The sequence below is a fragment of the Mustelus asterias genome, chromosome 25, assembly GCF_964213995.1.
Source record: "Mustelus asterias chromosome 25, sMusAst1.hap1.1, whole genome shotgun sequence".
In the NCBI taxonomy this organism is placed as follows: Eukaryota; Metazoa; Chordata; class Chondrichthyes; order Carcharhiniformes; family Triakidae; genus Mustelus; species Mustelus asterias.
In genome coordinates, this window is record NC_135825.1 from 26,252,597 (window position 1) to 26,265,538 (window position 12,942).

General features: G+C 43.8%; 1 protein-coding gene across 1 annotated transcript in view; it reads right to left on the bottom strand.

The window, feature by feature from the left end:
- Window positions 1–12,942, bottom strand: part of kif21b (kinesin family member 21B) — a 180,468-nt gene that overhangs the window by 109,767 nt on the left and 57,759 nt on the right. The window contains exons 2-3 of the mRNA XM_078197937.1: window positions 9,017–9,239; window positions 2,631–2,813 (exon numbers count right to left, since the gene is read on the bottom strand). Of these exons, the coding sequence (XP_078054063.1) occupies window positions 2,631–2,813; window positions 9,017–9,239 (406 nt within the window). The remainder of the gene's footprint in view (window positions 1–2,630; window positions 2,814–9,016; window positions 9,240–12,942) is intronic.

A 12,942-nucleotide genomic window follows, 5' to 3' on the forward strand; every position in this document is an offset into this window, starting at 1 on the left:
ACCACCGTGGCAGCAGTGTCTGCAATGTACAGGATGCACGGCAATAACTTGTCAAGGCTCCTTCGACAGCACCTTCTAAACCCCTGGTTCCAACACCTTAAAGGACATGTACAGCAGATGTATAAGAATTCCACTGCTCATAAGTTCTCTTCCAAGTCACACACCACCAGCTTGGAACTCTATCGTCGCTCTTTCACTATCATGGGATCAAAATTCTGGAATTCCTTTCCTAGCTGTTTGATGCTTGTACCTGCACCAGATGGACTGAACAGCTAAGAAGGTAGCTCTCCATCACCTTCTCAAAGGCAACTAAGGATGTGCAACAAATGCTGTCCTTGCCAGTGACACCCATATCCCATGAAAGAGTAAAATAAACTAGCATTTTTTAAAAATATCTCAATTAGAGTGCTCATATTTATTTATAACATTTTAAAATGTTCAGAATAATGAGACATACATGTCATCAATCCCATTCTGCTGCCATAATGATGGCAGAGGAGGAATCACTCAGTTGTTCATTAGGATGCCTAACCCTACTGGGACTTCTCAGTCTAGCAATTAGTATAATACAGGCAAATGGCCCTGTCTATACATCAGCACAACTTGAGTGGCCAAGTGGAGCAGAGCTGCACAGGAACATAAGAATTAGGAGCAAAAGTAGGCAAATTCAGCCCTTCAAGCCTGCTGCGCCATTCAATCAGATCATGGCTGATCTCTCCCTCATCTCAAATCCACCTCCCCACCTGTTCCCTATATCTCCTTATCTATTTTTTTAAAAATTAGAAATATATCTATTTCCTTCTTGATTCAATGATTCAGACACGCTATAGGGCAGCAAGTTCCACAAATTCACCACCCTCTGCGTGGTGGAGTGAGAGCGAAAACAGCAAAATGCTGCATTCCTGATCAACTGCTGTTGGGAGGGGATAGTACATCCAACTACAACATCTGCATAAAGTGGAACTCAGTCTTCTTTACAAGAGGACCAACTGTACTGGGCTATGGGTTTCTCTAGAAACCATACTTCCAGTCCGGAACACTTTTGTGAACTCCATTTACACTGCAGAGCAGAGTGGGAATGAGATCATCCTACTGGTCCTCTTTTTTTTTTGCCTTTCAAAGGACAACAACTCACCCACATTCCCTCAATTATCTCCAGAATAAAGATCTTGTGTGTAATGTGCTAACTATGTTAGGGCTTGTGGGTTTTAAAGTAAAAGAAAAAGATGTGGTTTGCACATGTAGGTTCAAAGTAACACACAACAGCTTTATTGAAAGAGATGTTCTCTGCAGAGAACAGAGAATTAAACTAACACAGAAGCTTGTGAAACACCCAATGACATCATGATCAAGTGACCCGCTTTTAAAGCAATCAGGCAACCACTTAAATATATAACAGTGTTATATGTCCTGCCACATTGTCCATCCATATATGTTCTTGCTCGCCCAGGTTACTTCACAGATACATTCCAAGATGCAGAGAAAATTCAGCATCAAAGGATTAATGCTATTTTATTCAGTTTTGAGAATTGAATTAAATATTGGACTAGGTTCATTTTGTACTTTTGGCTTTATTCAATTTGCATTCTTCTGCAGTTTTACTTTGTTTCTGTAAACATGCAGAACAGCCCTTAATAACTATTTTTTCTATAATGAGAGGCATGTACACAATGTGAAACAATATGGATCATGAATGACCATAGGCATATGAATGAGACAAAGATCCACTGCCCAGGAATTGAATTAAACCTGGATTCATCCAAGAATACCATTTAACAACTGAAGTTGTATGGGTGGCACTGTGTTTACCATTGCTGCCTCACAGCGCCAGGGACCTAGGTTCAATTCTGGTCTTGGGTGACTGTCTCCATGGCATTTGCACGTTCTCCACATGTTTGTATAGGTTTCCTCCGGGTGCTCCGGTTTTCTCCCACACTCCAAAGATATTAGGTTGATTGGCCATGCTAAATTGCCCCTTAGCGGCACGATAGCACAGTGGTTAGCACTGCTGCTTCACAGCTCCAGGGACCTGGGTTCAATTCCTGGCTTGGGTCACTGTCTGTGTTGAGTTTGCACATTCTCCTCGTGTCTGCGTGGGTTTCCTCCGGGTGCTCCGGTTTCCTCCCACAGTCCAAAGATGTGCGGGTTAGGTTGATTGGCCATGTTAAAATTGCCCCTTAGTGTCCTGAGATGTGTAGGTTAGAGGGATTGCGGGCAAATATGTAGGGATATGGGGTTAGGGCCTGGGTGGGATTATGGTCAGTGCAGACTCGATGGGCCAGATGGCCTCTGTCTGCACTGTAGGGTTTCTATGATTCTGTGATGTGTAGGTTACGGGTATTAGCAGGGTAAATACTTGGGGATAGGGTCTGGGTAAGATGCTCTTTTGGAGAGCCAGTGCAGACTCGATGGGCTTAATGACCTGCTTCTGTACTGTATGGATTCAATAATTCTATGCATTCTGATCCCAATCTTTATAATTAGCATGAACCCAAACTGAAATGTTGGTTTTTAATACAAGTCACTATTTTCATTAAACTTGTATTTCATTGAATTAGAAGATGTTGATATTTGCCAATGCATTGAGGCCCCCGAATGTTTTGTAAATTGCAATGAATCTGCTGACAAACCTCCAGAAACTGAGCAGTCACTTTAAACTCTGGCGGCTGTTTTTCTTGCTCCTGAGCTTCTCGCTTTCGCTCGGCAATTCCTTCAAAAAGGTGCCTGACCGCACGTGGTATTATTCCTTGCTCTTCCACCGTTAGATTCACATCAAACCCCGTACCCATGCTGTACGTCTTCCCAGAACCAGTCTAGAAAGAGAAGAAAAAGTGACCGAGATGGAAAGCTCATGAAACATTTTGACACAGAATACTGATACTTAGCCAGTGGTGGCACAACCCTTCACTTGGTTTCCAATGCAAGATTTCACATCAAGATGGGGGCAAACTCCATCTGTTTAAAATGTTCAGGAAAACCCCACCCCAGGATAAATCACATAGTCTTTGACTAAATGAAGCAATCAGTGTATATACAACATCACATCACTTAGTACCAGGGTGGTTTATTCTCCTTTACTTGTGATTGATGGCAAGTAGGAAGGCAAATGGAATGTTCTCATTTACTGCAAATGAAATGGAATATAAAAGTATGAATATTTTGCTACAGTTGTACAGGGCGTTGGTGAAACCACATCTAGAGCACTGTGTACAGTTCTCCTTATTTAAGAAAAAATATAAATGCATTAGCAGTTCTAGGAAGGTTCACTTAACTAGTATTTGTGATGGGCGGGGATATCTTACGAGGAAATGTTGGGCAGGCTGGTGGGCCTGCGTCTATTGGAGTTTAGAAGATTAAGAGGTAATCTTATTGAAACATAAAAAGATCCGAATGGTGCTTCACAGAGTGGACGCTTAACGGAAGTTTCTCCTTGAGGGAGTGACTAGAATGGAGAGGGCACAGTTTAAAAATAAGGGGTCTTCCATTTCAGATGGAGATGAGAAGAATTTTTTTACTCAGAGGGTCATGAATCTTGGGAACACTTCCCCAGAGAGTGGTGGAAGCAGGGTCAGGCAAAGGTAGGTAAATTCTTGACTAACAAGGGATCAAAAGTCATCAGGAGTAGGCAGAAATTGGAGTTGAGGCCACAATCAGATTGACCTTATCAAATGGCGGAGCAGGCTTGCTCCAAATTATGTTCATACGTAGGTTGATATTTCCATTTTAAGCCACATAATTGCAAATTCTGAGGGCAGAATTTTCCAAAAAAATGACAGTCATTTCTAGCAAGAAAATTGGTATGATTTACAGTGAGAAAATCAATACGATTTCCATTGGCCCTGCCAGCGGGTTCCAGATTGCAATCTTTAGGCACTTTTGAAAAAGATTTTCCCCCTTTGTGAAAAATGCCACACCGGAGGCAAAGCATCTGATTCACAAGTCCCGGGCGTGGTCTAAGCACTTCAATGAAGGGGGAGCTGGATTTGAACGGCTCCAAAGCAATTGATCTGATTCAAGCCAGGAGGATGGCAGTGAGGAAACCATCTCCTCGATTCATGGAGGGGGCCCTCACCTGAATGTTGGATGCCGCAGAGGAAAGCTGAACAATAATATATCCCTTGTTTGGCAGGAAGCCCTCCAGCAGGTAACAAATCTCGCCTGGGAGATGGTGACAGCACTGGTTAACGCCAGCAGCCTAACCAAGAGTACAGGAGTACAATGTAGAAAGAAGATAAATGACCGACTATGATCAGCAAGAGTAAGTGATCCATGTCTACTCTTGGAACTCCATCCTTGTGTCACCCCCGGAATGTCACCTGGAACCCATAATCCATCACATTGCAGTTGCCCAGCACCCAACCTCCCAGTATCATCCCCAAACCCCTGGCACTCCTCATTAGAACCCCTTCCTGCTTAGGCACAGTGCCCACATATGTCAATTGTCCTTGACCTCTGACCCACCAGGTGTCCAGCTCACATCATCCTCTTTTGTGTCCCTGCAGGAGAAGGTCGGACACAACCGGAATGAGAGAGAAAACAGGCAATGGAATGCCGAACTGAAGATCCTGAACATTCGAGGAGAGAACCATGGAGCTGGCAGGGGAGAAGCTGCAGTGGGCCTGCACTTAGAACAAAGTTAGCCTGTGAGAGAAAAGTGAGGAGCTACTGCACCTTCATCCAGATGATCATTCTCAAGTGACTGATTTGTAGTCCAAACCCTTGACCAGGCCTTGTACTAAATCCTTGTCTCTTGCCGTGCAGGAACATCAACTGAAGAGCCTGGCCCATCAAACAGCAATGCCCCACTACCCACCCTCAACAACACCTCGGATGATGAGATCTCAAATGAAATGTCACAATTATTACCCGCACCATCCACCAAAGACGCACACCTCATTAGGCAAACATAGCTGACAGGGTTCTGTGTCACTATTTGGTGAGCACCACACAGCTTCTGGTGCACATCAGATGAAGGCTGGAACGCCCCAGGGACTGCACAGTTGGATGTCTGCTATATCCCAGGACATCGCTACGTCTCAGTCAGGCGCTGTGCCTCTGGACACGTGCCTCATCTGCTGGAGATGCAAAAGCAGAGCCAGGGGAAATCTAGGGGGGTATTGTCAGCAACATTCCCATGACTGCAAGGCCGAATGGAGGAGTTGCAAAACCTTCAGTCGCAGGAGATGTTGCTAGTGATGTGCGGCACTCAGGCCAACACTGCAAGGGTGGCGGCTGCAGTGGAAAGCCTGGGCAAGGCATCAAATCCATGACCGCTGAGCTCCAAGACATTGTTCAGTCCCCGAGGACCATAGCTGAAGGGTTCAATACTATGGGCCAGACAATGACAGGCTCCAAGACTGGCAGTACCAGATGATGTTGAGGCTTCTGGAGCTCACTCCAGCTATCCCTCCGTCCTTTGGAGTAATCCGGGGGCCCACGAGCACCCAGAGGGAGCAGGACCTGCTGAAGTGCATCCTGAGACCTTCTGAATCTCCCCTTCCTGATACTGGCGCACCTTGTGAGAAGCAAGCTGAACAGGGTGACGTGGCAACACCAGTGCCACCTGACCTTCCAGAAGCCACTCCTGTCGTGCATCCTGGGAACACACCAAGACATAGAGCAAGGGTTCACAAGGCTAAGGATTGTAAGGCCACAGAGTGGGCATTGGTGAAGTTAGGCAGCTAGCTGAGGGTCTTTATCAAATGTCACAAATGCACACGTCACAATACTAAAAACTCTTGTTCTTCACAACCTTAAGGTCTCACTCATGTTAACCATCCTCTTGACTTGTTCGACAACATACATGGTGGTCCTATAGTGTGAAGTGGGAAGCAATGAGGGCAGTCATGGTTCTTCTGCCCATGCAAACCCTCGTCCCCGCACGTCCTTCATCCTCCGGCTCATCTCCCCACCTTTTTCTCCATTCACTCCTGGACTTCCTCCTCATCATAGGAGACGTTGCGCTCCTCAAGGTCTTTACCAGTAAGGTGGTTGCCCCACTGCTGTGCCAAGTTATGTCGGGCACAGCAGACAACGATAATGCAGAAGACTCTCTGGGAACTGTACTGTAGGGCCTCATTAGATCTGTCGAGGCCAGAGGTGCACACTGTGAGCCTCATTGCAATGGGCCTCTGGCCTCCGCACTGGTGTCATCAGCCAAGACCTCGGCAGATATCCTTTATCCTCAACCAGCCATCCTGCAGCCTGGGGTGACTCTTGAATATCATGGTGTAGCTGTCATGCACGCTCCCTGGAAACCCCCGTGAATGAACCTCTTTTGGTGGTCACAGACCAACTGGACATTAAGGGAGCGGAACCCCTTCCTGCTGATGAACGGAACTCCCTGATGCCAGCGAGTGCAAAGAATAACATGAGTACAGTCGATCGCTCACTGCACTTGTGGCAGACCAACTATGGCACCAAATCCCACAGCTCTCTCGTTGTGCTGGGCCTGGTTCAGGTCAAAATGATTGAAATCTATTTCCTTGCACAGAGTGCACCCAGGAGCTCTCAGATGCACTTGGGGGCAGATGACAGAGAGATGCCACACAGGTCACCCATGGAGCCCTGGAACAAACCCGTCGCATAGAAGTTGAGGGCTACTGTGACATTCATGGCAACAGGGAGGTGGTGTCCTCCATCACCAGATGGCGTCAGATTAAACAGAATGTGGCACAGATACCACACGGTCTCCCTGGTGAGGTGGAGTCTATTGTGGCACATGTTGTCAGACTGCTCCATGAAGGACACACTGGTCCTGTAAACCCTCAGTCTCCTTCTGCATCTTCAAGCCCCCTATTCAGCTGGTGCTGCTTCCAGTCCTTGAGCCTGCCGTGTGGCCCTCCCGGTGCTGGGGTCCCTCAGGGCTGAGGGAGTTTGTGCTGCTCCACTGCTATAATAAGCAGAATCGCCAGTTCCACTGGCTTCATACCGACCTCTGTCGGTAAGTTGTGAGGGATGAGAGAGAGAGAAACATACACAGGGATACAGAGAGATCCCATCCACTTAACTTCAGAACCTCCCCCACCGGCCAATGATCTTGCTCCTTCAGGTTCGCCTCTGGCTGCCTATCTGGTTGCCTATCTGACCGCCCCCCCCCCCCCACCCCGGCCCACTCACATTTCTACATCACCAGGCGTTCCAACAGGAGGTTTCAATAGTCACCCATCCCTCATGGGCAGTGTCAACTGGACGGTGATGTCTACTTTGAGGGCTAATCAATCCTCTATGGCTGGTGCTGGGGTCTGACAATTAAGCACACACAGTCCCTCCCAATTCCGTGCAGCCAAGCATTTATCCTTGAACCATGAGTTATCACCCCTTGTGACGTTAAAACCTTTAAGAAAGGTTTTGTTTTTAAAATCATGATCTCTAGAGCTCTCACAGCTTCAGTGCTTCTCATCGCTGCCGAGCTGTCTATGAGATGTCCTTTTATTGCTCCTGAAATAGCTTAAATGAGGGCCTCAGGTATTTTCTGAGATTGGTTTTACGACCCCGCATTGTTAGGAGGAAAACTGGTCGGCAGGAGAGGTGACAGGAGCTCTTTCAGTTTCTGTGCCGCAGGCTTGGTTTTTAGAAGGGACAGCAAGCTGAAAAGAATTGTTCCTCTCTCTCGTCCTGTTTTATTTGGAAATTCTGGTGGTTATCGGAAAACAAGGTCTTGCCTTCCTGGAGTAGAAAATATGTGCTGTTGGTAGTTTGATCAGAGTCTATCTGGGATTCTGAGAAGCTGTTCTGACTTCAAACTGTTCTGAATGTGTCAAAAGGACAACTAGAACTTAAAAGACAGTTTTCAATTCTTCAACCAAAGGACTCAATTCCAGTATCACGTAAGCTTTAGTCTTTGCTGTGTTGAACCTGTTTGAAGGGTTTTGTCTATGGCAGGGGTTTTGTTTGATTGGAACATTTTAGATAGATTTGATAAGAATTATACATTATCTTGGTTGTTTTGTTTTTGTTTGCAATTGATAAAAGTTATTGCTAATTTTCTTTCCATACATGTTAACTATATTCTTAATTAAACTTTGTTTGATGAATCTTCTTAGTGGGTCAGTTGAATCATACCTGAAAGTGAAACATATCATGCTTATCCTAGCCAAAATTCAAGACGCAAAATTTATGATCCAGGCAAGTTCCATGAAACACTTTGGAGTTTCTTTGTGGACAACTGACATTTTTCAGAGCAAACTCATGAGGGCCAATTATTTGACGAGCATGAATCTCAGGAACGTTAGAGGACACAATTACTCTCAGAATGAGGGATAGGCAAGGCTAATAGGCACAATTCTTACTGAGGCTGCATCATCCCAAGATCTCAGGCCTTTGCAATTAAAACTTCTGAACAGTCACTCCATTATTGTTTAGCAATTCTTTAACCTATTTTTATAATGCTCTGAAATTGATGCAAATCAGTTTTGCAGGCTTCCTGGGCGTGAATTTGATCGCGTCATTGGGGAGGGCGTGGGAAGATCGCAATTGGAAATCACGCCAGCGTAAATCCCGTCTATGGCTTCTTGCGATATTTTATAGCCATGATGTGATTTGTGTCCGCGGCTAATGGGCCCAATAAATTCTGCTCTGAACTGTTTGAAAAATGTCACCAGATTACAGTGTTCAATGTATATTTTTTTCTTGACAAAGCATCATGATATCATCAAAAATGTTATTCCCAAGCATCTTATTTTCACTGCATAATTATACACACAATGGAAATTTTTAAGGCAGCTAACTACTATTTTTATTTCTTGTGTTTTTGCAGTCAGCCTTGGCGGGCATAATTTGGAGCTTAATCATGAAAATATCTACACTGATGGGTTTAGGATTGTGATGACTTGACACTGTTCTTCCCCATACACCAACCAATGTCCCAATCAAGTATTTGAGGTTACAGGCTTTGTAATACATTGCCTGGTCTTTATTAATAAATCTTGCAAAATGTAATAAACATAATTTATCACCCCGCTGTCTTTGCTTAACGTGCTCTACTCTTTCTGGTATGAGAGTATTTAACTCTTACCTGCCCGTAAGCAAACACTGTGGCATTATAACCTTCAAAGCACCCTTCCACAAGTTTGTGCACACAAGAGTTATAGATCTCATCTTGTCTGGAATCGATATCAAACATAAAGTCAAACGTGAAAGCCTTGTCTTTTCCCAGGATGACTTGTGGCTCCCCAGGTGTGACCAACGTACAGATATGGCATCCCTCTATCTTCTCTTTGGCTGACTGTGGACGGATTCTGTGGGAGGAAAATACAATGTGACACTGGCGACTTTCCAAATGCAATTGGTTACCAACTAAATATTTTTATTTGGGGTAGAATATATCGAAGAGTAAAACAAAAGAATAAAAAGATGAAATCTTTCAAGGCAACAACACTGGAAATGGACACATTGAATGTTCACATATAAAGAAGTTTTTCCCTTCAATCCTGATTCAAGACTGTTCAGTATACTGTAACTTGCACTAGATGTGCATTGTTTCAGCCTCATTATGAAACTGCATCTGCAAAACCCTCTGGGCAAATTGCCCAGTTTTAACTGTGCATTTTAGAATCTCAAAAGAAGCATTAAAGAGAGGGCTCTAATGGACGACGCCTTTCAACGAAGGAAAATATTTTACAATGAATGCCTCATAGGAAATCAACCACTTCCTGTACCTGGAAACATCTGAATCGTGGAATCTGATAACAAGGGCTCATTTTAAAATAAAACCTTCTGTACCTTAGTTAGTGGTCAAACTGACACACAGAAGGCCAATGCATTACAGCAAGATGTTATAATGAAGCCACAGCAAGTTGAATTGCACTGCTTTTTTTTCAATGCAAAATTAGAAATTATGGTTAATCTTTTTCTCAAATTTAGGGTTCAGTAAAATATATTCTCCTCTTTCTGTGGAAAAAGTAAACAGCCACAAATGTTCTTGTTAGCTGCTGAAATAATTTGTCTGGGTCTCTCTCAGGTCACTAACAATTGCACCTCTATCAGAGTAGGAATCCCTCTTCCCCCACTCTGAAGGTGCACCTGTTTCATACAACTTTGAATTAAAACAGAAGTCTCTCAGTTAAACTGGCAGTTTCTTCTTATTTGCCTATTGCTTTTGCTTTCCTTGTTCCTCCTCTTTCTGCTTGGTATTATGATACTGCCCTCTTACCAGATCTCTGAGAGGCAAACTGTAAGGATGCCTTGGTCTTTTGTCCACCAATGATCACCTAAACCACAGCTCAGCATTACAAACACTTTCCTCAGTGACGGAATCTTCACATTAATGTATGGATCATCAACGTGCGAAACATAGCTGCCGACACACACAGTTTACTCAAAAAACTTCCCACTTTTCCGCAGACGCTGCAAGCCCATCCTCCTCACCTTTATTAACACTAAAGGTTAAAATATATTTTCTCTTACAGATACAGGTTGAACAAATTTGGATATTTAATGTTCTTCCTATCCGTTTTCAGCATCATAATTCCAGATAAGATTACAGGCAGGATTCTCCGATTTTGCTCACCCCACCCTCCATGCAAGTGAGAATTAAGAATTTGGCGCTCAGTCAAAACTCCATTCACTGCAGCAGCACCAAAGAACCCAAGCCACGGGTGAGGTTGGAGGTTTCCGCTGCACATCTTTGTTATAGTTAGAAAATGCCAAAGGGCACACTGAAACCAGAAGAATTGATCAATGTTGAGGAGATTTCTATTATCTTGTGCAAACACTTCATTCCAGGAAAGATGAGAATCATGACCAAGATGTGGCTACTATTGTTTCCCTGAACACAAATATTTAATTTTGCTGGTGGAGGAAATGAAATTATTTGTTGTCTCCAAAAATACATGAATAATCCAATTCTTTATTAAAGTTTAAAGTTTATTTATTAGTGTCACAACTAGGCTTACATTAACAGTGCAAATAAAGTTACTGTGAAAATTCCCTAGTCGCCACACTCCGACGCCTGTTCGGGTACACTGAGAAAAAATTTAACATGGCCACTGCAGCTAACTAGCACGTCTTTTGACCTGTGGGAGGAGACCGGAGCACCCGGAGGAAACACACACGGGGAGAATGTGCAGACTCCGCACAGGCAGTGACCCAACCCGGGAATTGAACCCAGGTCCCTGCCGTTGTGAGGCAGCAGTGCTAACCACTGTGCCACCGTGTGAAGCAACAAACACAAAGTTAATGGCAATGTAAAGCCAGATAGAGCAAAGTTAATGGCAATGTGTGCATCAGGCAGTTTTAAATAATTCCCCCATATAGATTCCTGATGTGTGTCTGGGCAATAAATTGCTAAACGAATAGTTTCTTCCCAAATCTGAGCACAAGGTGAAAACTCAGGTCCGGGGCTGGTGTGTGTAAATTGAATGTATTACATGAAGCACAAACGCATGCACTGTGTGTTGTGCTAAGGTTACTGATGTGATATGCTCGCATCTCAGAACCCAAATTTCAGCAGGAAGAGAAAGCCTGTTCAAATTCACTTTTTATTTTAAGGCGACTTGGAACTCCTTTTCGCAGTGTTGGAAAGAATCCATTTATAACCTTACAAAAGACTTCAGTTTTTTTTCAAATTCCTAATTAGACACTGAAGATGAAGAGCAGTGCAACAACACTCTAATAACCAACACCACTAATAGCCCTGTGAAGTCTGAGGTCAATCAAAGGTAGACCGAAGATACAAAGGGGTTGAAATTGGCCTTGGGCTGTAGCATGAAACAGGACATAATAAATCAGCAGCCTGTTTTTCTTCTCCTTTGATAGGGTGTAAATCAGGAAGGATGTAAAATGGGATGTCGATCCATTATTTTTCCTTTTGCGCAAATGTCCAAGACCAACTGCTTTTAGTCTTCAATAATTTCTAATGTCCTGCTGTCAAAGAGACAGCAAATCAGTTGGAGCCATAACATATGTAGACCCTGCAATATTACTTCAGGTTTTAAAAAATAATTATCCATGACGGCAAACTCCTTTAAATGGAGTAAATAATTGTGAATTGTCATTTAACTTGACTACATTTAAGCCCTTTGCCTGTTTTCTTTAGTGATGTACAAAGTCAAAAAAAAATTTCTCTAGGTTTTGTAGGTTTCCCATCACTTTCTCCCTTTAGTTTAGTTTATTTTTTATTGTCACAATTAGGCTTACATTAACACTGCAATGAAGTTACTGCGAAAATCCCTTAGTCGCCACACTCTGTCCGCCGCCTGTTCGTGTACACTGAGGGGGAACTTAGCATGGCCAATGCGCCCAACCTGCACATCTTTCAGACTGTGGGAGGAAACACACGCATACACGAGAAGAACTTGCAGACTCCACACAGGCAGTGACCCAAACTGGGAATCGAACCCAAGTGCTTGGCACTGTGAGACTAACCACTGTGTCACCGTGCCACCCCTGTTTCTTAACCCAATAATAAAAACAAAAATATAAAAAGAACCTAATTCTGGATGTTAACTTTGCAAAACAAAACTGACAAACACAAATCTAACAAGTTTTTATTAATACTGCTAACCACTCGGAAAGGTTCAGCCAATCCTATCTGTGTCCCTTTCCCCGCCTCTAACACCTCCTTCACCCCCTCCCAACACTGTGAACGAGGCATTCTCTTCACTCCCGAATTTGGCCATCTCTTCAGCTGTACCAGTAACCAATATCCTTTAATTACCCTATCATCTAAAAATAATACTGATGCAGAAAGGAAACCTGTTTGTTGTAAGAGAAAATGACCGAAAATTTACACAACCCACTCAAGTGTAACATTTTCTGAATGACCTGTCCATCAGTTCAGCTAACCGTCGTAAATGATTTGATCAAGTTCTCCTGAGCGGTGGATACTGTCAGATCCATCAATACATCACAGTCAGACGCTGTATCGTGCAGCTGAATATTACTGCAGCTACCGCTAAAATATTCCACACAGCACTCACTCCCTTCAATCACTACAGCTGT